Below are 25,684 nucleotides of genomic sequence, written 5' to 3'. Positions count from 1 at the left end.
GGGAGGGATGTAGAGCGAGGGAGTGCAGGGGTTATTTGAAGTTAGAGAAATCAATATTCATACCACTGAGTTGCAAGCTGCCCAAGCGAAATATGAGATGCTGTCCTTCAATTTGCGATTAGCCTCACTCTGACAATGGAGGAGGCCTAGGACAGAAAGGGCAGTGTGGGAATGGGAAGGGGAATTAAAATGTTTGGCAACCGGGAAATCAGGTAGGTCCAGGCAGACTGAGCGAAGGTGTTCAGCAAAACGACTCTGTCCAGGGACCCCGACAGTCCTTTCAGGTCAGGTTCACTTGCACCTCCTCCAACCTCATCTACTGTATCCATTGTTCAAGATGTAGACTTGTACATCGGTGAGACCAAATGAGTGATCGTTTCGGTGAACACCTTCGCTCAATTCACTGTGAATATTAGTAGAGATGAGGGAAGTGAATCCGAGCATCTCAGGAGGAAAAGTGAAGATGGTTCGCATTTGTGGTGACCTCGCATTGATTGGTTTGACCAAGCTGAACCAAGTTTTGATGTTGCTTCATTGGAAATATTTGTATAGCGATGTTTGTGAAATGGAAGCTAACAATATTTATGTAACCAATCAGAAAGCTAACAATATTTATATAAAGTTAGAAAGTTAAGACACCAATGCAATTAAGACCTAAATTAATATTTTTGATCATTATTTTCTCATCACAGGTGCAAAAGAAGCAGAAGGAAAAAGTCAATATTGATAGCCAGCTGACAAATTTTGAGGATCGCATCCAGGCAATGACAATGCACCTGCAGAATGTCCGTAGGGAGTTGACCAATACACAGGTATGCACTAATCAAAAAATTGTAAGCAATATTTGGTACTGACTCAAATGCCTTAAGCCCCTGTCCCACTTTCACGACCTAATTAGCGACCTCTGCCGAGTTTGCCCTTGACTCATACTCGCAGCATGATCTCCACAAGGTCGTAGGAGATCTTCGTAACTCTTCCTCATGCTCGTGAGTCGTCTCCGTGTACTCGCGGCCTCAAGTAGGTCGCAGAGTTTTTTCCAGCCTGATAAAAAATGGCCACAAGTAAATAAAAAAAAGGTTGGCATGGAAAAAATTGATACTTTTTACTCGTAGGTAGGTCGTAGTAGGTCGTGATGGTAGTTGTAGATAGTCGTAGTTCAGTAACTGGCCCGAGAAAAGAAATGTGAACATGACATAATTTTATCATGTGATCATTTTCCACTCATAGCTAGTCGTAGTTTGTCTTCGGTGTAGAAGACTGAGGTTGAGGGGGGTCGTAGGAGGTCGTAGACATAGTTGTAGGAGGTCGTAGACATAGTTGTAGGTGGTCGTAGACATAGTCGTAGGAGGTCATAGGAGGTCTTTTACTTTGGCGAGTCAACACGACCTTGACATATTTTTCAACTCGTCTAGGGTCTTCTAAACTCGTGGATTCAGTCGTCCAAGTGGGACAGGCCTTTTAATGCCTCAAATGCCCAAATTTGGTAATTTGCAAGGTTGCTTTCAAATAAACTTCCATGACATTATAACAGTTCCAATCAACTTCCATGACATAACAGTTCAAATCAACTTCCATGACATTATAACAGTTGTGGATTTTAAAAATAGTTGCTGCAGTAATCTATTTCAACCAGGAAATAACTGGGACAAAATGCGGTTCCAATTGACGAGATAACAGTTACTTTGAAAACTAGTGGTTGGCGTGAGAAAATAAATCAAAGCTGCAAAAGCAGCTACAACCATATCTGTGGATAGCAAAAAGTGCGAATTTTTTCAATTCAGTACCAAGTCCTGAGGGTTTTAATATACCAAAATGTAAGAAGTAGTGCAGTTTCTTGGGCTTGGGTCCCTGCAAACATGTACTGTCCCTGCCTGCTTCAAAGTCTACACTATTGTCCCTGTACCCAAAAAGGCAAGGGTTACTTGTCTTAATGACTAAAGGCCTGTCACACTGACCTCTGTAGTCATGAAGACACTCGAAAAGCTTGTGCTGGCCAAGTTTGCATATCGGGCCAATAGACCTGTGGATGATGCAGTCAACCTGGGCCTGCCAGGGGACCTATGCGAGGATCCTGTTTGTTGATTTTAGCTCTGCATTCAACACCATTGTGCCAGAGCTACTACACTCCAAACTTTCCAGGTTGACTGTGCCTGAAACCCTCTGTCGGTGGATCACCAACTTCCTGGCTGCCAGGAAGCAGCATGTGAGGCTGGGAAAGCACATCTCAGACCCGCAAACGCTCAGCATAAGAGCACCACAAGGCTGCGTACTCTCTCCTCTCCTCTACTCTCTCTACACCAACGACTGCACCTCCACAGACACCTCTGTCAAGCTTCTCAAGTTTGCGGACGACACAACCCTGATTGGACTGATCCAGGATGGGGAGGAATCTGCCTACAGACAGGAAGTGTCACAGCTGGCATCCTGGTGCCATCGCAACAACCTAGAGCTCAATGCTCTTAAGACAGTGGAATTGATTGTAGACTTTAGGAGAGCTCCCCCTCTCCTCACCCCACTCACCATCAACAACACCACAGTCACATCTGTGGAGTCTTTTAAGTTCCTGGGAACCATCATCTCCAAGGACCTTAATTGGAGGGCTACCATCGACTCCACAGTCAAAAAGGCACTACTCCACGAGTAGTAGCTCTACTCAATAACCAAAAATCTAGCCTCCTTTTGCTCTGGTATTTTATTTAATTCACAAGGAATTTGCCTTGGTGCTCCGCCCACAAGTAACAACATGACATACAGTGACAGTTACGAATGACTCAGAAAACACTAAACATTAATAATAATAAAACATTAATGATAAAACACCATTGATCAAGCATGGGAACTAACAAAATACCAGATCAAAGGGAGGCTACAGATTTTTGGCTGTTGAGTAGAGCAACTACTCGTGGATAAAAACTGTTTTTATGTCTGGCTGTGGCAGCTTTGACAATCCGGAGTCGCCTTCCAGAGGGAAGTGATTCAAAGAGTTTGTGGCCAGGGTGAGAGGGGTCAGAGATGATCTTACCCGCTCGCTTCCTGGCCCTTGCAGTGTACAGTTCATCAATGGAGGGAAGGTTGCAGCCAATAACCTTCTCTGCTGATCGGACGATTCGCTGCAGCCTCCAGGTGTCGTGCTTGGTGGCTGAGCCAAACCAGACCATGATGGAGAAGGTGAGAACAGACTCTACGATGGCCGTATAGAATTGGACCATCATTGCCTGTGGCAGATTGTGCTTCCTCAGCTGCCGCAGGAAGTACATCCTATGTTGTGCCTTTTTGACTGTGGAGTCGATGGTAGTCCCCCACTTAAGGTCCTTGGAGATGATGGTTCACAGGAACTTAAAAGACTCCACAGATGTGACTGTGGTGTTGTTGATGGTGAGTGGGGTGAGGGGAGGAGGAGCCCTCCTAAAGTCTACAATCAATCCCACTGTCTTAAGAGCATTGAGCTCCAGGTTGTTGCGATGGCACCAGGACGCCAGCTGTGACACTTCCTGTCTGTAGGCAGATTCTTCCCCATCCTGGATCAGTCCAATCAGGGTTGTGTCGTCCGTAAACTTGAGAAGCTTGACAGAGGAGTCAGTGGACGTGCAGTAATTGGTGTAGAGAGAGTAGAGGAGAGGGGGGAGTACACAGCCTTGCGGTGCTCCTATGCTGAGGGTTTGCGGGTCCGAGATGTGCTTTCCCAGCCTCACATGCTGCTTCCTGTCTGTCAGGAAGCTGGTGATCCACCGACAGAGCGGTTCAGGCAAAGTCAACTCGGAAAGTTTGGAGTGTAGTTGCTCTGACACAATGGTGTTGAATGCAGAGCTAATATCAACAAACAGGATCCTTGCATAGGTCCCCTGGCGGTCTAGCTGCTGGAGGATGAAGTGCAGGCCCAGGTTGACTGTGTCATCCACAGATCTAATGGCCCGATATGCAAATTGCAGAGGATTTGTGATATTTTTCAGCTTGGCCAGCACAAGTCTTTCAAGGGTCTTCATGATTACAGAGTTCTGTGCGACAGGCTTGTAGTCTTTAAGACCAATAATCTTTGCCTTTTTGGGTACAGGGACAATAGTGGAGACTTTGAAGCAGGCAGGGACAGTACAGGTTTGCAGGGACTGGTTGAAAATGTCTGTGTAGACTGGTGCCAGTTGTTCGGCACAGAGCTTGAGATAGAGGGGGAAACATTGTCCGGTCCTGGAGATTTCCGGCTTTTCTGTCTTCTGAAAAGCCTCTCCATCTCCTCTATTTTTATTGTTGATGATGGAAAAGTGATATTAAGCAGCATGAAGGGTGTGGGTAATTGGGTGTGAAGTGGTGATTGGAGAGGGGTAGGTGGGAAAGCAGGCCTCTCACTTAACTTTTTATCCCTGTTGCCAGCCGGGCAACTTGGGCAGCTTTTTAGGTTGCCAAATGACAGTTTAGGTGGTCAATTTAAGACGGTTTGCATGACGTGTGCGATAGTGTGCTCGAACAAAGTGCGTAGTTACCAGTCGGAATTATGCTCAATGAAGCATTCACATATTATTTTTGCTTCAAATAAAGTAACAAACTAAACATATTCACCAATCAAGACATGATATATACCACAATGACATGCAGCAAAATTATAATACAGTATCTCAATTCTTTACACATTGCAATTAATGCAATTTCTATTATTTCTTTCCACTTCCCAACAAAAATGTGGTCGGATTATTCAGCATATGATCAACCTGTGTCAATAAATCCTGGGTCATGGTAACATATATGCTTAACCATGCACACTACAGATTGATGCAAGCATGTTTTCTGTGAAGGACCGAAAATTATCATGACATAGCCATAGCATAGGGTCATTATTGCTATTGGTACAGAAACACTCTCGCTTCCCACATAATTTATCCACAACAAAATATACAGGTTGCAAGGAAATTTCTTAAGGCATTTTATGATAATAGCTGTTAAAACTGACTATACCCATCTGACAGGTTAAACATTACACTAACTGACAAGAGATGGCCAAAGGATATAACTGCAGCAAATGTTCTTTTGGTAATATGTTTAAATGTGTCAAAACGCCACATTACCAGACATTCAGATTAAATGTATGTGTTGTGAACAGCAATGAAGATACCCAGTTTGTATGCACAAATTGTTTGCACAATTTCTAGAGCCACTTCCTTAAGTACCCTGGGATGCAGACCATCTGGCCCTGGGGATTTATCAATCTTCAGTCCCATCACACCATTTCCTGCCTAATGTGGATTTCCTTCAGTTTATTCATCACCCAAGGTCCTCTGGCCACATATACATCTGGGAGATTGTTTGTGTCTTCCTTAGTGTCTCCCACCATGGTCATTCCTTCTTTTCCATGGTCCCAACCGGCAGAAGGTACTGAAGCTTGAAAGTGCAAACAGCTTTTTCCCCTCTGTTATCAAGCTTTTCAAAGGTCCTTCCTTAAGCCAGGGTACTGTTCGTTTCACCTCTACCCCAATGATGACTTGGAACTTAGTTTAAGAAACTGATGTGCTACAATGCTGAAAATTATATTCTGCACTTTGTACCTTTCAATTAGTGAGAAAAAATTGAATAAGTTATATTGAGCAAGAGCTGGATAAAACAGTGCATCCCTCAGGACTATCCTACATATGGGTTTTGCGGAAATTGCTGAACTGTGAAGCTGGAGGTCTGTATTGATGATGATGTATTTCAGTTAATTTGGGCGGCACAGTGGAGCAGTTAGTTGAGCTGTTGTCTTACAGTGCCAAAGACCCGGGTTTGACCTGATCTTCCTGCTATCTCCCTGTGATTGTGTAGGTTTCCAACGGTTTCTTCCCACGTCCCAAAGACGTGTGGGTTTGTAGGTTAATTAACCTATGTAAATTGCCCCTATTGTGCAAAGAGTGGCTGAGAAAGTGGAATAACATGGAACTATTGTGAATGAGTGATCAATGGCCAGTATCGACTTGGTGAGTCCCAGAGCATGTTTCCAGACAGCATCTCTAAAATTTGAATTTGAATTTGAATTTGATTCCTTTATTGTCATTCAGACCTTTCGGTCTGAACGAAATTACGTTGCCTGCAGTCATACACAGTAACAATAAATAACAAAACATACAATAAACACAAATTAACATCCACTATAGTGAGTTCACCAAGCACCTCCTCACTGTGATGGAGGCAAAAGTCTTAGTCTCTGTCTCTTCCCTCCTTGTTCTCCCTCTGCGCTTAGGCGATCAATCCAGGCCGAAGATGCCGCCCTCCAGTCCAGCGGCAAAAAAAATCTAAAAAAAAAGAATTAAAGAGCACCAATGATACTAGTCAACATCCAGTGTTTCACCTATCCCTTTCTTTTCACCCAAATGGTTTATTTAAATATTGACATGCTTATCTTTTACAGTCTTGCTATTGAGGGACTGCAGCGTAGGTTCACAAGGTTAATTCCCGGGATGGCGGGACTGTCATATGCTGAGAGAATGGAGCGGCTGGGCTTGTATACTCTGGAATTTAGAAGGATGAGAGGGGATCTTATTGAAATATATAAGATTATTAAGGATTTGGACACGCTAAAGGCAGCAAACATGTTCCGATGTTGGGGGAGTCCAGAACCAGGGGCTACAGTTTAAGAATAAGTGGTAAGCCATTTAGAACGGAAATAAAGAAACATTTTTTCACACAGAGAGTTGTGAGTCTGTGTAATTCTCTGCCTCAGAGGGTGGTGGAGGCCAATTCCCTGGATACTTTCAAGAGAGAGCTAATAATAATAATAATAAATACTTTATTGATCCCCTCAGGGAAATTCAGATGTCCAGAAGCCCCCAACCAACAAACCCACAGATTCAAAACGAACGCAGACAGAAAATACATAGAATACAATGTGGACACTACCTGAGAGCAATAAATACTTAAAAAGACCAATAATTAACAGTTAAAAATAAAAAATTGCAAAATGCATCCCCGTACGGTCCGAATTATACAATCTAATGGCTGCAGGGGTGAAGGATCTCCTGAACCGCTCCGTTCTACAGGGCAGGGAGAGGAGCCGGTTGTTGTTCCGAGTGCTCTTTTGACTCTCCAGAATTACATGGAGGGGATGCCCGGGGTTTTTCAGGATGACCTGCACCTTGTGCCTCATACACCTCTCAAGCACATCCATCCCAGAGTCTACTCTCCCCTCCAGCACTGAGCTAGCTCGTTTAACCAGTTTGTCCAGCTTCTTGTTGTTTTTTGCACTAATGCTGTTGCCCCAGCAGATAACAGCGTAGAAAATAACACTTGCAACCACAGTGTTGTAAAACATGTGCAGCATATCATTACACACATTGAAGGATTTGAGCCTTCTGAGGAAAAAGAGTCTGCTCTGGTCTTTTTTGTAGAGGGAGTCAGAGTTGACAGACCAGTCCAGTTTGTTATCAAGGTGCACTCCAAGGTATTTATATGTCTGCACCACCTCAATGTCAGCCCCTGCAGCGTTGACCAGCTGAAGGGGGAGCTTGGACCTGCCAAAGTTAACCACCATCTCTTTAGTCTTAGTTGTGTTCAGGATGAGACAGTTCTCTTCACTCCAGGCACAAAAGGCACTGGTCAAGTTCCTGTATTCCTCCTCCTGCCCGTTCCTTACACATGCCACAATCGCTGTATCATCTGAATATTTCTGTACGTGGCATGTGTCAGACTTATAGTTAAAGTCTGCTGTATACAGGGTGAAGAGGAACGGGGCCAGAACCGTTCCCTGTGGGGCTCCAACATTGCACACCACTGTGCCAGAGACACTGTCCCCCAGCTTGACAAACTGTGGTCGACCCGTCAGGTAGTCGTATATCCAGGAGATAAATGTGGAATCCACCCCCATCTTCTTAAGCTTGTCATTCAGAATCAGGGGTTGGATGGTGTTGAACGCACTTGAGAAGTCGAAGAACATAATCCTCACATAGCCACCGGGTTTGTCCAAAAAGGAGTAGATCCGGTGCAGCATGTAGAGGACTGCGTCATCCACCCCAATGTTCTCCTGGTATGCAAACTGTAGTGGGTCGAGTGCGTGCTGGACTTGTGGTTTCAGGAGACGAATGAGTAGCCGCTCCATTGTTTTCATGATATGGGATGTAAGGGCCACCGGTCTGTAGTCGTTGATCTCGGTCGGCCGCCCTGCTTTGGGAACTGGCACGAGCCATGATGTTTTCCACAGACCTGGTACCTTCCCTGACTGGAGGCTCAGGTTGAAAATGGTCTGGAGCGGCTCAGCCAGCTGAGCCGCACAATCTTTTAGTAGCCTGGGACATACACCATCAGGGCCAGCTGCTTTACCAGGGCGCAACCTCCTCAGCTCAGCTCTCACCTCGTCCGCCGTGAAGAACAGTTGAGGAGATGCCGGCATAGGAGGTGCTGCAGCTGTGGTGTTGGGGGGGCTGCCTCGTGGAGGTGATGGTGGGGGAGAGGTTGCACCTGTAGAGGTGGGAGGGGATACCAGATCAAACCTGTTATAGAACAGGTTAAACTCATTGGCCTTGTCCACGTCTCCTGACGGCTGGCTTCTCTTCTCCTTGAAGCCAGTGATGGTCTTCATTCCTCTCCACACCTCTTTGATGTTGTTGTACTGCAGTTTCTTCTAGAAGGGCTCTTAAAGATAGTGGAGTCAGGGGATATGGGGAGAAGGCAGGAATGGGGTTCTGTGGATGATCAGCCATGATTACATTGAATGGCTCGAAGGGCCGAATGGCCTACTCCTGCACCTATTGTGTATTGTCTATATGCATTTATCAAAATGTGTAATTTTGATAAATGTACCTATTTAAAAAAAATAAAAGCTTTGTCCAAAATTCTTATTCATTTTTTTTACCTTAGTTAGGCATCGCTCATGAAAATTGTTAATGCCTGTCAACATGATTCTTAGGATCTGTTCTGAGTTATGTGTGAAACCATATAACCTTGGTTATTTCTTTAGCCATTCTTACATTAAATCATCTTAAAGTGGTACAAAATTACTGATGGATGATCTTCCTTTTAGTTTTTACAAAGAGCACGAGATAAAGAACTTGAAACTGAACAGCATTTGAAGACAATTGCGGAGCATGAAATGCAACGTCTCAAGCAAGAGATTCAGCGGCTTGAAAATGACTTGGTTTTATTGCGAGAGCGAAAAAATATTATGGAGGTAAGATTTTGAAGATTGGATTAAATTTGTGTTTGTGTGTACATCTGAGTAGAATTAAAGTTCAATGAAATAAATGCTATTTAGAGGTGCAGAAGGCAATCATTGTTAACAGTCAGTGGAAATTTGGGCATAAAATTGATTGTTTTTCCTGATCCTGTCAGGCATGCTGAAATGGCCACATTATCTGCATGTGTCAAGAAATGCCAGTTGAAAAAAATAAGAATAGACAAAAGTTTTTGTATTTTCTGATTATTTATTTAATGTCACCCCTGCATCATTTCCATGTGAAAGAATTACAAGTTGAAAAAAGTTTTTTTCCACACAAGTTCTACGAGAGCACATTTTACAGGGCTCTCACTTAACATTTATTCTCTGGTGCCAGCCGGGCAACCTAGGCAGCTTTTTAGGTTGCCAAATGACAGTTTAGGTGGTCATTTAAGACGGCTTGCATGACGCGTGCAATAATGTGCTCGGACAAAGTCGTAGTTACCAGTCGCAATTATGTTCAATGAAGCATTCACATATTATTTCTGCTTTAAATAAAGTCAAAAACCAAACATATTCACCAATCAAGACATGATATATACCACAATGACATGCAGTAAAATTATAATACAGTATCCCAACTCTTTTTACACGTTGCAATGAATGCAATTTCTATTATTTCTTGCCACTTCCAAACAAAAATGTGGTTGGATTATACAGCGTATGATCAACCACGGTGAGACCAAGCACAGGCTTGGCGATCGCTTTGCACAACACCTCCACTTAGTTCGCAATAACCAACCTGATCTCTCGGTGGCTCAGCACTTCAACTCCCCCTCCCATTCCGAATCCGACCTTTCTGTCCTGGGCCTACTCCATGGCCAGAGTGAGGCCCACCGCAAATTGGAGAACATATTTTGCTTGGGTAGTTACCACCCCAGCGGTAGTCCTTGCTTTCTCCCTCCTTCCCCTCCCATTCCCAGCTCTCCCACAGCCTACTGTCTCCGCCTCTTCCTTTTCACCCCCCCCCCGACATCAGTCTGAAGAAGGGTCTCGAGCCGAAATGTCGCCTATTCCTGCGGTTGCCACGGTCGCTTTCCGTGGCAACCGCAGGAAATGCTACACTTGTCGCTTTACCTCCCCCCTTGACTCCATTCAAACACCCAAGCAGTCTTTCCAGGTGCGGCAGAGGTTCACCTGCACCTCCTCCAACCTCATCTATTGCATCCGCTGCTCTACGTCGGTGAGACCAAGTGTAGGCTTGGCGATCGCTTCGCCCAACACCTTCGCTCGGTTCGCAATAACCGACCTGATCTCCCGGTGGCTCAGCACTTCAACTCCCCCTCCCATTCCGAATCCGACCTTTCTGTCCTGGGCCTCCTCCATGGCCAGAGTGAGGACCACCGTAAATTGGAGGAACAGCACCTTATATTCCGCTTGGGCAGTTTACACCCCAGCGGTATGAACATTGACTTCTCCAATTTCAGGTCGTCCCTGCTTTCTCCTCCCCTTCCCAGCTCTCCCTCAGCCCACTGTCTCCATCTCTTCCTTTCTTCTTCCTCCCCCCTCCCTCCCCGCACCCACACATCAGTCAGATGAAGGGTCTCGACCCGAAACGTCGCCTATTTCCTTCGTTCCAGAGATGCTGCCTCACCCGCTGAGTTTCTCCAGCATTTTTGTCTACCCAATCACACAAGTTCTGTTATCGTACTTTCCTCACCCACTCCCTGCTTGGGGCAATTTTACAGAGACAAGTTAACCTACAAAGCCAGTTTGTCTTTGGGATGTGGGAGGAAACTTTGGAGAGGGAACGGGGAGGTTTACCTAAATGCTGCCTGGATTATGGGGTATGAACTACCAGGAGAGGTTGGATAGACTTGGATTGTTTTATCTAGAATGTCAGAGGTTGAGAGGAGACTTAATAGAAGTATATAAAATTATAAGAAACATAGACAGGGTAGACAGCCTGAGCCTTTACCCATGATGGAAAAATCAAATACTAGAGGGCGTTGCTATATGGTGAGAGGGGGTATGTCGAATGGAGATGTGCAGGGGAACATTTTTACACAGAGTGTGGTGGGGGCCTGGGTGGTGGTGGTGGTGATGCAGATATGACAGTGGTGTTTAAGGAGACTTTAGGTAAGCACATGGAAGTGAAAGGAATGGAAGGACATGGATCATGCACAGGCCAATTAGATCAGTTTAACTTGCCATCATTTTTGACATAAACATTTTGACCTCTGCTGTGCTGTTCCTGTGCTGTGCTGTTTGTTCTATGTTCAATGTACCATCACTCCACACAACTTAACACTCTTAATTAACAGAGGTTACAAACACAATGTTAAAAATTTAAATGGACCCTACCATCCACTCCATTGAAGATATGGAGAGTGTTCAAGGTATCCACTGCTGTGAGTATTTTCACACTGGAGGTTGTCGAAGTAAAGGGGTCCCAGCTAATCTTCGTCATTCATTCTAGTGGTTAAAGGCTACCAGTACAATTGAGTAAAATTGCCAGCCAGTGTGGGCAACAGGGAGGTCAGTGACTGAGGTAAGTTAAGGTGAAAACTGCAAAGGCTGTGGCTGCAGTCTTTCCAGTGTTCTTGAATATGGAAGCGGTGTCGGAAGCCAGGAGAACACAAGGATTACAAACCTGTTTGAGAAAGATAAGAAAGAGAAATGGGGCAGTTAAAATGCCCGTCAGTCTTGCATCAAAGTTGGGTAGAGTTTGGGGGTTGAAAAGTTAAATCTTTAGGTGGACGTAGCCCGGAACATCACACAAACCTCCCTTCTATTGATTCCATCTGCATTTCACGCTGCCTCAACAAGCCCACCAGCATAATCAAGGACCAGTCTCACCCCGGCCACTCCCTTTTCTCCCCTCTCCCCATCCTACTAGGTTTAAGGTGAGGGGGGAAAGATTTAATAGGAACCTGAGTTGTACATTTTTTACACAAAAAGGGTGGTGGGTTTATGGAATAAGCTGCCAGAGGAGGTAGTTGAGGCAGGTGCCATTAGAATGTTTAAGGAACATTTAGCGGAGTACATGGATAGAATAGGTTTGGAGGGATATAGCCAAACGCAGGGACTAGATGGGACTTGTTGGTTGGTGTGGACAAGTTGAGCCAAAGGGCCTGTTTCCAAGCAGTGAGTGTATGACTCTATCAGGCAAGAGGTACAGAAGCATGAAAACGCATACCTCCAGATTCAGGGATAGTTTCTTCCCAGCTGTTATCAGGCAACTGAACTGTCCTCTCACCATCTAGATGGTAGAGCAGTCCTGATCTACCATCTACCTCAGTGAAGACATTTGAATTTGCTTTAATCGGACTTTACTGGACTAAACGTTACTCCCTTAACATGTATTTGTACACTGTGGATGGTTCGATTATAATCACATATAGTCTTTCCGCTGTCTGGATAACATGCAACGAAAAGCTTTTCACTGTACCTGGGTACTTGTGGCAATAAACAAAATTAAACTAAAAAAATGATCTATGTTCCATGTATAAGAAAATAGGATACCGATTAATGAATGGGGTTGATGGGAGTGCCTTGAGAGGTGACATGAGCTCGATGGGCTGAATGGCTTCATTCTATGTCATTTGGAAATAAGGGAAGTCAGGAAAGTTATTTAATCTGGCCATCAGCTTGAAATAAATATTTTCTAGCTCGCTGATTTACAAAGGACTGTTGAGCTATTAATTCCATGTCCTTGCTTGTTTTAATGAAATTACAAAAAATAACTTGAACAAATGCAGGTGTAAATTGCTCTGCCTTGCATTCTAATGCATCAGTTAATGCTAAATGCAAATTAGCCAGAAAAAGCAGCCTACCAGAGGACTGGGAGAAATTCAGAGACCAGCAGAGGAGGACAAAGGGCTTAATTAGGAAAGGGAAAATAGATTATGAAAGAAAACTGGCAGGGAACATAAAAACTGACTGCAAAAGTTTTTATAGATATGTGAAGAGAAAGAGATTAGTTAAAACAAATGTAGGTCCCTTGCAGTCAGAAACAGGTGAATTGATCATGGGGAACAAGGACATGGAGGACCAATTGAATAACTACTTTGGTTCCGTCTTCACTAAGTAAGACATAATTAATCTGCCGGAAATAGCAGGGAACCGCGGGTCAAATGAGATGGAGGAACTGAGTGAAATCCAGGTTAGCCGGGAAGTGGTGTTAGGTAAATTGAATGGATTAAAGGCCGATAAATCCCCAGGGCCAGATAGGCTACATCCCAGAGTACTTAAGGAAGTAGTTCCAGAAATAGTGGATGCATTAGTGATAATTTGTCAAAACTCTTTAGATTCTGGAGTAGTTCCTGAGGAATGGAGGATAGGTAATGTAACCCCACTTTTTAAAAAGGGAGGGAGAGAGAAAACGGGGAATTACAGACCAGTTAGTCTAACATCGGTAGTGGGGAAACTGCTAGAGTCAGTTATTAAAGATGGGATAGCAGCACATTTGGAAAGTGGTGAAATCATTGGACAAAGTCAGCATGGATTTACGAAAGGTAAATCATGTCTGACGAATCTTATAGAATTTTTCGAGGATGTAACTAGTAGAGTGAATAAGGGAGAACCAGTGGATGTGTTATATCTGGACTTTCAGAAGACTTTCGACAAGGTCCCACCTAAGAGATTAGTATACAAACTTAAAGCACACAGTATTGTGGGTTCATTATTGATGTGGATAGAGAACTGGCTGGCAAACAGGAAGCAAAGAGTAGGAGTAAACGGGCCCTTTTCAGAATGGCGGGCAGTGACTAGTGGGGTACCGCAAGGCTCAGTGCTGGGACCCCAGCTATTTACAATATATATTAATGATTTGGACGAGGGAATTGAAGTTTGCGGATGACACTAAGCTGGGGGGCAGTGTTAGTTGTGAAGAGGATGCTAGGAGGCTGCAAGGTGACTTGGATAGGCTGGGTGAGTGGGCTAATGCAAGGCAGATGCAGTATAATGTGGATAAATGTGAGGTTATCCACTTTGGTGGCAAAAACAGGAAAGTAGACTATTGTCTAAATGGTGGCCGATTAGGAAAAGGGGAGATGCAACGAGACCTGGGTGTCATGGTACACCAGTCATTGAAAGTAGGCATGCAGGTGCAGCAGGCAGTGAAGAAAGCGAATGGTATGTTAGCATTCATAGCAAAAGGATTTGAGTATAGGAGCAGGGAGGTTCTACTGCAGTTGTACAGGGTCTTGGTGAGACCACACCTGGAGTATTGCGTACAGTTTTGGTCTCCAAATCTGAGGAAGGACATTATTGCCATAGAGGGAGTGCAGAGAAGGTTCACCAGACTGATTCCTGGGATGTCAGGACTTTCATATGAGGAAAGACTGGATAGACTCGGCTTGTACTCGCTAGAATTTAGGAGATTGAAAGGGGATCTTATAGAAACTTACAAAATTCTTAAGGGGTTGGACAGGCTAGATGCAGGAAGATTGTTCCCGATGTTGGGGAAGTCCAGGACAAGGGGTTACAGCTTAAGGATAGAGGGGAAATCCTTTAGGACCGAGATGAGAAAAACATTTTTCACACAGAGAGTGGTGAATCTCTGGAACTCTCTGCCACAGAAGGTAGCTGAGGCCAGTTCATTGGCTATATTTAAGAGGGAGTTAGATGTGGCCCTTGTGGCTAAAGGGATCAGGGGGTATGGAGAGAAGGCAGGTACGGGATACTGAGTTGGATGATCAGCCATGATCATATTGAATGGCGGTGCAGGCTCGAAGGGCCGAATGGCCTACTCCTGCACCTATTTTCTATGTTTGTATGTTTCTATGTGCATGTTTACAGATTAACAGCCTGACTAGGAATTTTGCAGACAGCAAGCTGTGCCAGTCTCCAGTATACGGAAATACTAAATAACCCCATAAATTTGGAAACCTTGACTACAGCCATAAGGGCCATAAACCAGGTGTGTTGACTCCTCATCTTGCTAGACACCATTCTGCTCTGGAAACATGACCTTGCATGTGTGGGCAGTCCAGGCTTCTGCCCGAGTCGACTGCCTGCCCCTCTTCCGGGCCTACGCCTGTGTCTGCGTGTCCCTGGAATGGGAACATGCAGTGTCCACGGGGAATCTGGAAGCCTTCTGTGAACGTTGGTTGCCCCCGGGGGATCAATGTATTGTGGATAAGGATTATAATGTCTGAAGAAGGGTCTCAACCTGAAACATCACCCATTCCTTCTCTCCAGAGATGCTGCCTGTCCCGCTGAGTTACTCCAGCTTTTTGTGTCTATGGTTTAGACCAGCATCTGCAGTTCCTTCTTATACATAATAATATTGAAATCTTATGATGGATTGCCTAATGTTTGCAAACTGCCAAGCAGTATTGATCTTTATTGTTCTCTGTAACTGAATAAAATCTCCTTGTTAAGCAGAAAAAAACATGCATATTGATTAATTTAGTGATAAGCAACTGGTCTCAACTGTTACGAGTAGCATAGTGATGCAGGACGGCACAGTGGCGCAATGGTAGAGTTGCTGCCTCACAGTGCCGGAGACCTGTGTTCAATCCTGACTATGGGTGCTGTCTGTAATGAGTTTATACATTCTCCCATGGGTTTTCCCCGGGTGCTCTGGTTTCCTCCCACATCCCAAAGACGTGCAGGTTTTCCAAGTTAATCAGCTTTTGCAAATTGTCCCTTGTGTGTAGGATACAACTAGTGTTTAGTTTAGTTTAGTTTAGTTTAATTTAGTTTAATTTATTGTCACGTGTACCAAGGTACAGTGAAAAGCTTTTCAGTTGCGTGCTAATCAGTAGGTATGTTACAAAACATACCTTCAGTGGCGCTGTAATTTTGCCACTGGCCGTGTGCACGATTTTGGTGCGTTTGAGGGGGGGGGGGCTGGGTTAAAACGGGTTTTTTCCCCGACCTGGTCCTGAATTATATTTGTTGGAGTGCAAGATTTGAGTATAGGAGCAGGGAGGTTCTACTGCAGTTGTACAGGGTCTTGGTGAGACCACACCTGGAGTATTGCGTACAGTTTTGGTCTCCTAATCTGAGGAAAGACATTCTTGCCATAGAGGGAGTACAGAGAAGGTTCACCAGACTGATTCCTGGGATGTCAGGACTTTCATATGAAGAAAGACTGGATAGACTCGGCTTGTACTCGCTAGAATTTAGAAGATTGAGGGGGAATCTTATAGAAACTTACAAAATTCTTAAGGGGTTGGACAGGCTAGATGCAGGAAGATTGTTCCCGATGTTGGGGAAGTCCAGAACAAGGGGTCACAGTTTAAGGATAAGGGGGGAATCTTTTAGGACCGAGATGAGGAAAACATTTTCACACAGAGAGTGGTGAATCTCTGGAATTCTTTGCCACAGAAGGTAGTTGAGGCCAGTTCATTGGCTATATTTAAGAGGGAGTTAGATGTGGCCCTTGTGGCTAAAGGGATCAGGGGGTATGGAGAGAAGGCAGGTACAGGATACTGAGTTGGATGATCAGCCCTGATCATATTGAATGGCGGTGCAGGCTCGAAGGGCCGAATGGCCTACTCCTGCACCTATTTTCTATGTTTCTATGTTCCTAAAGAATCGTTCCTACGGCCGTTCTGTGTGTTTTTAAAAAAAATTCACCCGACAAGTTAATCGCTGGAATGATTTTAAAATCAGCTTCTGAAGCCGCCAATGCCGACAACTGGGACGGATTTTATGGAGGACCAGGTAAAAGAAAGTAGTTTATTTTTATGTATAAAAGTGTTTCTTAAGATGTATTTAATTCACCTTTTAAGTTGCGAAACGGTGATTTTTTGGGGCTGGGGGCGGGCCGCGCTGGATTTGGAGCGCCGCGCAGCCAGGGGTAGAGTTGCCGGGGTCGGAGCTACAACCGGCGCCACCCGCGGCCGGACGCCCGCAGCCCCAGCTCCGCGATGTTGGGAGTCGGCGGCCACAGCGCTCCGGAGCTTACTGCACGGCGACCCGGTAAGGCATTGCCCGCTCCCCGCCTCTCCGACCAGGTACGGGACTAAGAATTAAAGTTTCCCCCTTCACCCCCCCCCTTCACATAAAAGCCCTCCAAACTAACTGACTAACATTTAAGCAATGATTTACAGATGTTTAAGTGTCCCCCCGGTCTCCGGGGAGGAGGCAGCCGCTACAGTAGTACAGACCTGGGTTGACCGTGGGTCATTTCTGGTCAAGTTTGGCGCCAAACGCGAGCTTTGGTGTGCAAACGACATCCTGGAAAAAATGTCCGGTTTTCGGAGCTTTTCGGTTTCCGGAACTCCGGATAAAAGGTTGTGCACCTGTACTACTGAAGGGTGATTTAACGTGAGAGGCAAATGCTTAACCTCTGAGGTATGAATCCGTATCTAGAGCCAACTGAGATGACCCAATGCTGGCAGGATTGGAGTGAATTATTGCGCTCTGCTTCTCCTGGCACCAAGAGAGATCAAACCATGCCACCATCTCCTTCCTTGCCCATGTGAACCAGATCCCATGTTGTGGCTGAAGCCTCCTAGTGCGCTCTGTATCATGCGCTTAGTTCCTGGATAAAACACAGATCCACAGATCCACAAACAAGGTAAACACATGTGTCAGCCTTTGCTTTTCAACAAAGAATGAGGAAACGGCCACTAGGTATTTTGAAAGACAATAGAAGAAGAACTTGTATTTATTCCATTGTCTGTGCCAAAGAGAATTTCCCTAAGCATTAGAGAAGATTGAATCTATTCACTATTCAAACCTTGGCAGACCCATTGTTTCTACCTGCTATTGCCCCTCTGAGCTCATCTGCAGAGTCTGAAGAAGGGTCTCCGAAATGTCACCCATCCTTTTGCTCAAGTGATGCTGCCTGACCCATCGAGTTACAAGTCTATCTTGAATTTATTGTCTTTGTACCTTCACACAACTTAATTCACACGGTTGCTACCTTGGATATTGTCTCAAACTTAACCAGGTCACTTGAAACTTGGTGCGTTTGGCACAGTGTTGGCTGTCTATTTACTTATCGGCATAGTCATAGCATCATATAGCACAGAAACAGGCCCTTCAGCCCAACTTGTCCATGCCGACCAAGATGTCCCCTAGGCTTATCCCATTTACTTCATTTTGGTCCATAAACCTTTCCTCTCCATATACCTGTCCAAATGTCTTGTAAGTGCCTCAACTTTGGCAGCTCGTTCCATGTAACTGCCAACTTATGCGTGAAAAAGTTACCCCTCAAGTGAATATTAATCTTGTCACTCTCGCCTTAAACATGTCCTCTGGTTCTTGTTTCCCTTACTCTGGGTAAAAGACTCAGTGCATTCACCATATCTCTTCCCCTCATGATTTTATACACCTCTGTGTCTGTAAGATCACCATTCAGCCTCCTGCGCTCCAAGGAATAAAGTCCTAGCACAATACACAATACACAATACAATACAGCCTGCCTATAGCCTGCCTATAACTCAGCCCCTCAAGCCCCTATCAACAATAGAGAGCGGTCGTGAGCTACAATCTAACTCATGGAAGACCCTCAGCTTATCTCTAATTGGACTTTATCTTGCACTAAATGTTATTCCCTTTATCATGTATCACTGTAGACAGCCCGATTATAATCATGTATAGTTTTTCCACTGAGGGGGATTGCACGCAACAAAAAACGTTTCATTGTACCTCAGTAGAGGTGGCAATAGACTAAATTGAAATAATCTAAACTAAAAGTTGTAGTAACATCCTCATAAATCTTCTCCACATGGAAGTACAGTGGCACAGCAGTAGAGTTACAGCACCAGAGACCCAAGTTCGATCCTAACTATGGGTGCTGTTTGTATGGAGCTGGTATGTTCCCCCTCTGACCACGTGGGTTTTCTCCAGGTGCTCCGATTACCTCCCACATTCCAAAGAGGTACAGGTTCTTAGGTTAATTGGTTCTGGCAAAATTAAAAATGTGTCCCTAGAGTGTAGGATAGTGCTATTGTACAGGATGATCGCTGATTGGCACAAACTCGGCAGGCTGAACACTGTATCTCCAAAGTAAAGTAAACAGAAGATGATAATAAATAGGAGCAGGAATGACAACGTGGTCCCTCATTCCAGAGTACTTTTCCATGTTTGTTAGCGATTCTTTATATTTCTGGAATCTCATTCCATTAACAAAGAATTCACAAAGCCATCACAGCCATACTTCCAGCTGCCTTTCCCCTAAGCTCTCAAATCCTTCCCTGAAAGATGTCTGGCTCTCTCTTTTTATCAAGGATCTTGCTCTATCTTTTTAAGGTGAGTGGGAAAAGATTTAATAGAAACTTTAGGGGCACCTTTTTCACAGGTGGGTGGACGGAACGACCTGACAGAGGAGATAATTTAAGCAGGTATCCATTAAGGGTGGTGCAGCGGTAGAGCTGCTGCCTTACAGCGGCAGACACCCAGGTTCGATCTTGACTACGGATGCTGTCTGTACGGAGTTTGCACGTTCTCCCCGTGACAGCATGGATTTTCTCCGGGTGCTCTGGTTTCCTCCCACACTCCAAAGACGTACAGGTTTGTAGGTTAAGTGGCTTTGGTAAAATTGTAAATTGTCTCCAGTGTGTAGGATAGTGCGATTGTACTGTCGATTGCTGGTCATTGTGGACTTGGTGGTAAAGTCACTGAAACAATTAAAAGATATTTGGGCCGGTACATGGGGAGGAGAGGTTTAGAGAGATATGGGCCAAACACAGGTAAGTGGGACTAGTGCAGATCGGGCATCTTTGTCAGCATGGGCCCTTCTCTTTTCCCAACCCCACCCCTCCATCCATTTCTATCCATATCCTTCTATCCTTCCCTCTGGCTTCATAATTCACTCCTCTTCTCTCCTCTCCTCTCCTCTCCTCTCCTCTCCTCTCCTCTCCTCTCCTCTCCTCTCCTCTCCTCTCCTCTCCTCTCCTCTCCTCTCCTCTCCTCTCCTCTCCTCATCTGACACCCTTTTGTCTCCTTTTCTACTCTAGCCTTTATCACTTACTCCATCCATCAGCCCCCCCCTCCCCCTCCAATCTGTATCCACCTATCACTTGTCCCACCTCCACCTTTATTTTGGACTCTAGAGATACAGCCCTCCGGCCCATCGAGTCTGTGCAATCACCCCGTTCAATAACACCAGCACTATTCTACACACCAAGGACAATTTACCGAAGCTCTGTATGTCTTTGGAGTGTGGGAGGAAACCGTAGCACCCGGAGAAAACCCACGTGGTCACAGTGAGAATATACAAACTGTGCACAAACAGCACTCTGTAGTCAGGATCGAACCCGGGTCTCTGACGCTGTAAAGGCAGCATCTCTACTGCTGCACCACCATGCCACCTCTCTTTCCCAGCTGTGCCCCCCTTACTCCAATCAGTCTGAAGAAGGGTCCTGACCTGAAATGTCACCAAACTTCTTGGAATAGGGCAGTTGCCCATGCAGATATATGGCACTTACTCAGTGCTGTATATCTGCACACTCCATGACTCCAAATAATTCTTCTTCAAAGGAATTAATACAAAGCAGCTGCCAATTAAATATAGTGGTTAACAAATTGCTTCTTATGTATATTTTGCGGAGGAAACAATATTAATTGGAGCATAAATTATATTTTCCTCTTCAACTGGTGAGAATGCCCTTTCATTTTAATAAACACAGTAAACCCTCGTTATAACGGACCATAGTGAGGTGAATGGTGTCTGTTATTGCCGATTGACATCTATAACTGAGTGGGTACTATCATTGTGTAAATAGTAGAAACATAAAACTGCAGTTGCTGGTTTATATACAAACGGACGCAAAGTGCTGGAGTAATCTGAAGAACATGGATAGGTAGCGTTTTGGGTTGAGACCCTTCTTCAGACTCTCGGTCCTGAACTCGGCCTGGAATCCAGGTGAGTTGACGGCCCTGGCTTGCTGGTAGCCGGGGCTGAGGCGAGGATGGGTGGAGTCAATGGTCGCAGCCCGCAGGCGGCCAGAGTGCAGGGAAGGGTTGGCGGTGACGGTGGCAGGCGTAGCTTCGAAGTGGATGAGGAAGCTATGTGGACCGGGGGTGGTGGCAGTAGGTACAGCCTAGAAGTGGCTGCAGAGGTGGTGCGGGCTGGGGGTGACGTTGGCAGCCCAGCCTGACGATGAAAGTCGGTAGGCAGTCTGCCAAAACCGAAATCCAATATAAATAGGTCTGTAATAACGAGGATTTACAATGTTCAGAAACAGCTACTTTCTTGCAACTATCAAGGTCTTGAACCAACCGTCACAACTCATATCCTACCTCAACAACAGAACACCGCGTATCGTCTTTCTCCCCTCTACTCTCTCAGTCTGCAGAAGAGTCCTGATCTGAAGCGATGCCTGTCTACTCTCTCCACAGATGCTGCCTGACCCGCTGAGTCCTTTAGTACTTTGTCCTTTGCAGTGGATAAAGAAGCTTATATATTTATGATAGTAATTCCAGTTAAATCACAACAGATCTTTAATCTCTGCAACCTCTTCCTGGATGTTTTCTGGACATTTGACAGAGAATTGCTTTTTTTTGCCTTTCAACAAGTCCATACCAATGTATTGGGTGACAATCTGGAACAGAATTGAGGTCATGAATGTGTTGATTGGCAAAACGCTTAGGAGGTTCAGCATGTCCCCAATAACCCTCAACAACTTCTACAGATGCACCATAGAAAGCATTTTATCAGGACGCATCACAGCATGGTTCGGGAACAGCTCTATCCAAGACCACAAGATATTGCAGCGAATTGTGGATGCAGCCCAGACCATCACACAAACCAACCTCCCATCTACTGACACCATTTATACCTTATGCTGCCTTGGTATAATCAAGGACAAGTCGCACTCTGGCCACTTCCTCTTCTTCCCTTTCCCATCAGGCAAAAGGTATAGTAATGTGAAAACCCACACCTCAAGATTCAGGGACAGTTTCTTTGCAGCTGTTATCAGGCAACTGAATCATCCTACCACAGCCAGAGAGCAGTGCTGAACCACTATCTCCCTGTAATGACTCGATTGTAATCATGTAATGTCCTTCTGCTGACTGGAAAGCACGCAACAAAAACGTTTCACTGTACCTCAATACACGTGACAATAAACAAAATTAAACTAAACTAAAGAGTTACAGAAGTTTGTCAACACATACCTTCAGATTCAGTTTCTTCTTAGATGTTATCAGGCAACTGAACCATCCTCTCACCAGCTGGACAGCGGTCTTGACCTACCATCTATCCACTAGAGATCTGTGAACTATCTTTAATCAGACTTTATCTGTCTTTATCTTGCACTAAATAACATACCCTTTATCCTGTATCTGTACGCTGTGTTCAGCTTGATTGTAATCATGTATTGTCTCTTCATTGACTGGATAGCACACGACAAAAAAGCTTTACACTACCTTGATAAACATGACAATCATAAACTAAACTAAATTATTTCAGAGATATGGTTGGAAGAAGTGCAGGATTTGCTACTCAACATTAGATGTAGGCACCTGCTCCTTATCTCTCCAACGTACACTTCTCTCCCATCTCTGAGTCCCTTATTTCCTCTTTCCCCCACCCCGCCCTTTCCCTTTCCCCACCCCCATATCCCCTCCACCCACATCTCTCCCTCCATCTTTACATTTCACTCCTCCTCTTCTCTCATTCGACACCCTCTCCTTTTCAACTCTAGCCTTTGACATTTAGTCCACCCAACTGCCAATCGAACCCTCCCTTCCTTCATCTGTATCCACCTATCACTTGTGTAGGAAGGAACTGCAGATGCTGGTTTAAACCGAAGATAGACATAAAATGCTGGTGTAACTCAGTGAGACAGGCAGCATCATCTCTGGAGAGAAGGAATGGTAACGTTTCGGTTCAAGACCTGACCCCGAAACATCACCCATTCCTTCTCTCCAGAGATGCTGCCTGTCTCGCTGAGTTACTCCAGCATTTTGTGGCTATCTTCTGTCCACCTATCACTTGTCAGTCTTTGTCTTGTATCGATTTCTCTTTTTTAATTTTCTCTCTGCCGACTCCAATCAATCTAAAGAAGGGTCCTGACCAGAAACATCACCTGCCTATTCCCTCCTAAGAAGCTCCCTGGGCGTACAGCTACACGGCGGTAGAGTTGCTGTCTTTTCGGAGTTTGTACGTTCTGCCCATGACCACGTGGGTTTTTTCCAGGTGCTCTGGTTTCCTCCCACACTCCAAAGACCCACAGGATTGTAGGTTAGGTGGCTTCGGTAAAAATTGTAAATTGTCCCTACTGGGTAGGATAGTGCTAGTGTACGGGGGTGATCGCTGGTCGGCGCCGACTCGGTGGGCCAAAGAGCCTATTTCAACACTGTATCTCTAAAGTCCAAAGTCTAAAGGTCTACAGCTATCTGACCCACTGAGTTCTTCCAGTGCTTTGCTCAAGATTCTAGCATCTGCAGTTTCAGATTCAGATTCAGTTCAGATTCAGTTTCAGATTCAGATTTAAACTTTATAGTCATTGTGCAGTGTACAAGTACAGAGACAACGAAATGCAGTTAGCATCTCACCCAGAATTGCGAACACAGAATAATGGAACAGTAAATATATATATGTATATACAGTAGCCATAATGCAATTTTTGGGGGGGGAGATCAGTCACTGGGGGAAGGAGTGTCTGAGGAGGGGGGGGGGGGGTGGTGTGACTGGCAATCACCAAGGTGTAAAGTCAAGTAGGGTAACAGCCGCAGGGAAGAAGCTGTTCCTGAACCTGATGGTCTGGCAACGGAGAGACCTGTAGCGCCTCCCAGATGTGAGGAGGGTAAACAGTCTGTGGTTGGGGTGAGAGCAGTCCTTGATGATGCTGCACGCACTTCGCAGACATTGCTTGCTCTGGACAGACTCAATGGAGGGGAGTGAGGAACCAGTAATGCGTTGGGCAGTTTTCACTACCCTCTGCAGTGCTTTCCGGTCGGAGACAGAGCAGTTGCCATACCATACTGCGATACAGTTAGTAAGGATGCTCTCGATGGTGCAGCGGTAGAAGTTCACCAGAATCTGAGGAGACAGATGGACCTTCTTTAGTCTCCTCAGGAAGAAGAGACGCTGGTGAGCCTTCTTGATCAGTGTTGAGGTATTGTGGGTCCAAGAGAGGTCATCAGAGATGTTGACCCCCAGAAACCTGAAGCTGGAAACACGTTCCACCTCCGTCCCGTTAATATGGATGGGGGTGTGCGTGCCACCCCGAGACCTTCTGTAGTCCACAATGAGCTCCTTGGTCTTCTTGGTGTAAAGGGCCAGGTTGTTGTCAGCGCACCATGCTGCTAGGAGCTGGACCTCCTCCCTATAGGCCGACTCATCGTTGTCGCTGATGAGGCCAATCACCGTTGTATCATCTGCATACTTGATAATGGTGTTAGTACCATGTACAGGTGTGCAGTCGTAGGTGAAGAGGGAGTAGAGGAGAAGGCTCAGCACACAGCCCTGTGGAATGCCGGTGTTCAGGGTGAGGATTGAAGAGGTGTGGTTGTCTAACCTAACAGACTGGGGTCTGTTGGTTAGAAAATCCAGTATCCAGTTGCAGAGGGACGGGTCGATGCCCAGGTCAATGAGTTTGGTGATCAGTTTGGAGGGGATAATGGTGTTGTGTCTATAGAATTCTCAAGTGTGAAGGCGGATGTAAAAGAGGAGGTGTCATTGCAATAATGATAGAATATTGTCGTTACATCATCCAGGGGATTTCAATTTTCCCGATATTAATTGGGATCGGCTAAATATTAAGGCAAATATCTATTCTGACATCTATGTGCAAAATAAACATCATACAAGTAATAATACAAACACTAAAGAGCAAATTATTATAAATCAGAAGGCACAATGGTTTTCAGGCCACATTAAAAGACAGGTATCCTTGAGAAACAATACACAAAATAGCTTTTCACTGTACTTCGGTACACGTGACAATAATAAGTTGAACTCAACATTGTACAGTACAATTAAAATATTTCAAGATGGGAAGTTACAAAATTAGAAAAGCACTTTTATTTTATTTTTTGTACATAAAAACTAGAATAGATAATCTGGAATTGGAGGTAAATTTGGGGAGATGGGATATCTGACTAAAATGGGGCAAAATGTTTGGACATTTCTGCCATTTAATGACATTTCAATGACGTTCAAGCAGTTATTTTTTTACAAAAGAGTTAATTCACAGGTAAAAATGATAATTAAAATGCTATTTCATGGAGATGTTAATCTAAAAATAGGGAATTTACATAAGGTCCACCACCGATTTCCAGCAACTGATGGTCCAGCACCTCCTTTAATCCGGACAAAATTATGAGAGGTTTGCATGTGGTGCATGCTCTTTCAGGAGTCTTGCCTTCATCCAGAAAGCGTTAATTGTTTACTTCTTTGTTAATTGTTGATTCTTTACTTAAGTTTTTAGCAGTCATCACTGCTTTAGAGACATGGAAGGGGTAAATTAGTGCATAAGAGGTATATTGCTGAACTATTATTACGTCACCTAAATTGGTCCAGCAAAATGGATAATCCTGCAAGGGTGCCAGAAAATCGATGGTGTACCTGTATAAATATCAAAGCAAAACGTTGTTACTCCCATTAAGCACTCTAGCCCCTGCAGCGCCCAGCGGTCCTGGAAAGCAGCCACTGTGCCCATGGACACC

The 25,684-nt window shown here is 44.9% G+C and overlaps 1 protein-coding gene across 2 annotated transcripts in view; it reads left to right on the top strand.

The window, feature by feature from the left end:
- Window positions 1-25,684, top strand: part of ccdc39 (coiled-coil domain containing 39) — a 167,215-nt gene that overhangs the window by 10,421 nt on the left and 131,110 nt on the right. For both annotated transcript variants that reach the window (XM_033032154.1, XM_033032153.1), the window contains exons 2-3: window positions 693-812; window positions 8,972-9,118. In XM_033032154.1, coding sequence (XP_032888045.1) covers window positions 693-812; window positions 8,972-9,118 — 267 coding nt within the window. The remainder of the gene's footprint in view (window positions 1-692; window positions 813-8,971; window positions 9,119-25,684) is intronic.

The sequence above is a fragment of the Amblyraja radiata genome, chromosome 13 (assembly GCF_010909765.2).
Source record: "Amblyraja radiata isolate CabotCenter1 chromosome 13, sAmbRad1.1.pri, whole genome shotgun sequence".
NCBI classification, from domain to species: domain Eukaryota; kingdom Metazoa; phylum Chordata; class Chondrichthyes; order Rajiformes; family Rajidae; genus Amblyraja; species Amblyraja radiata.
Note: the sequence above shows the minus strand (reverse complement) of the source record. Positions and strands in the feature narration are given on the sequence as shown.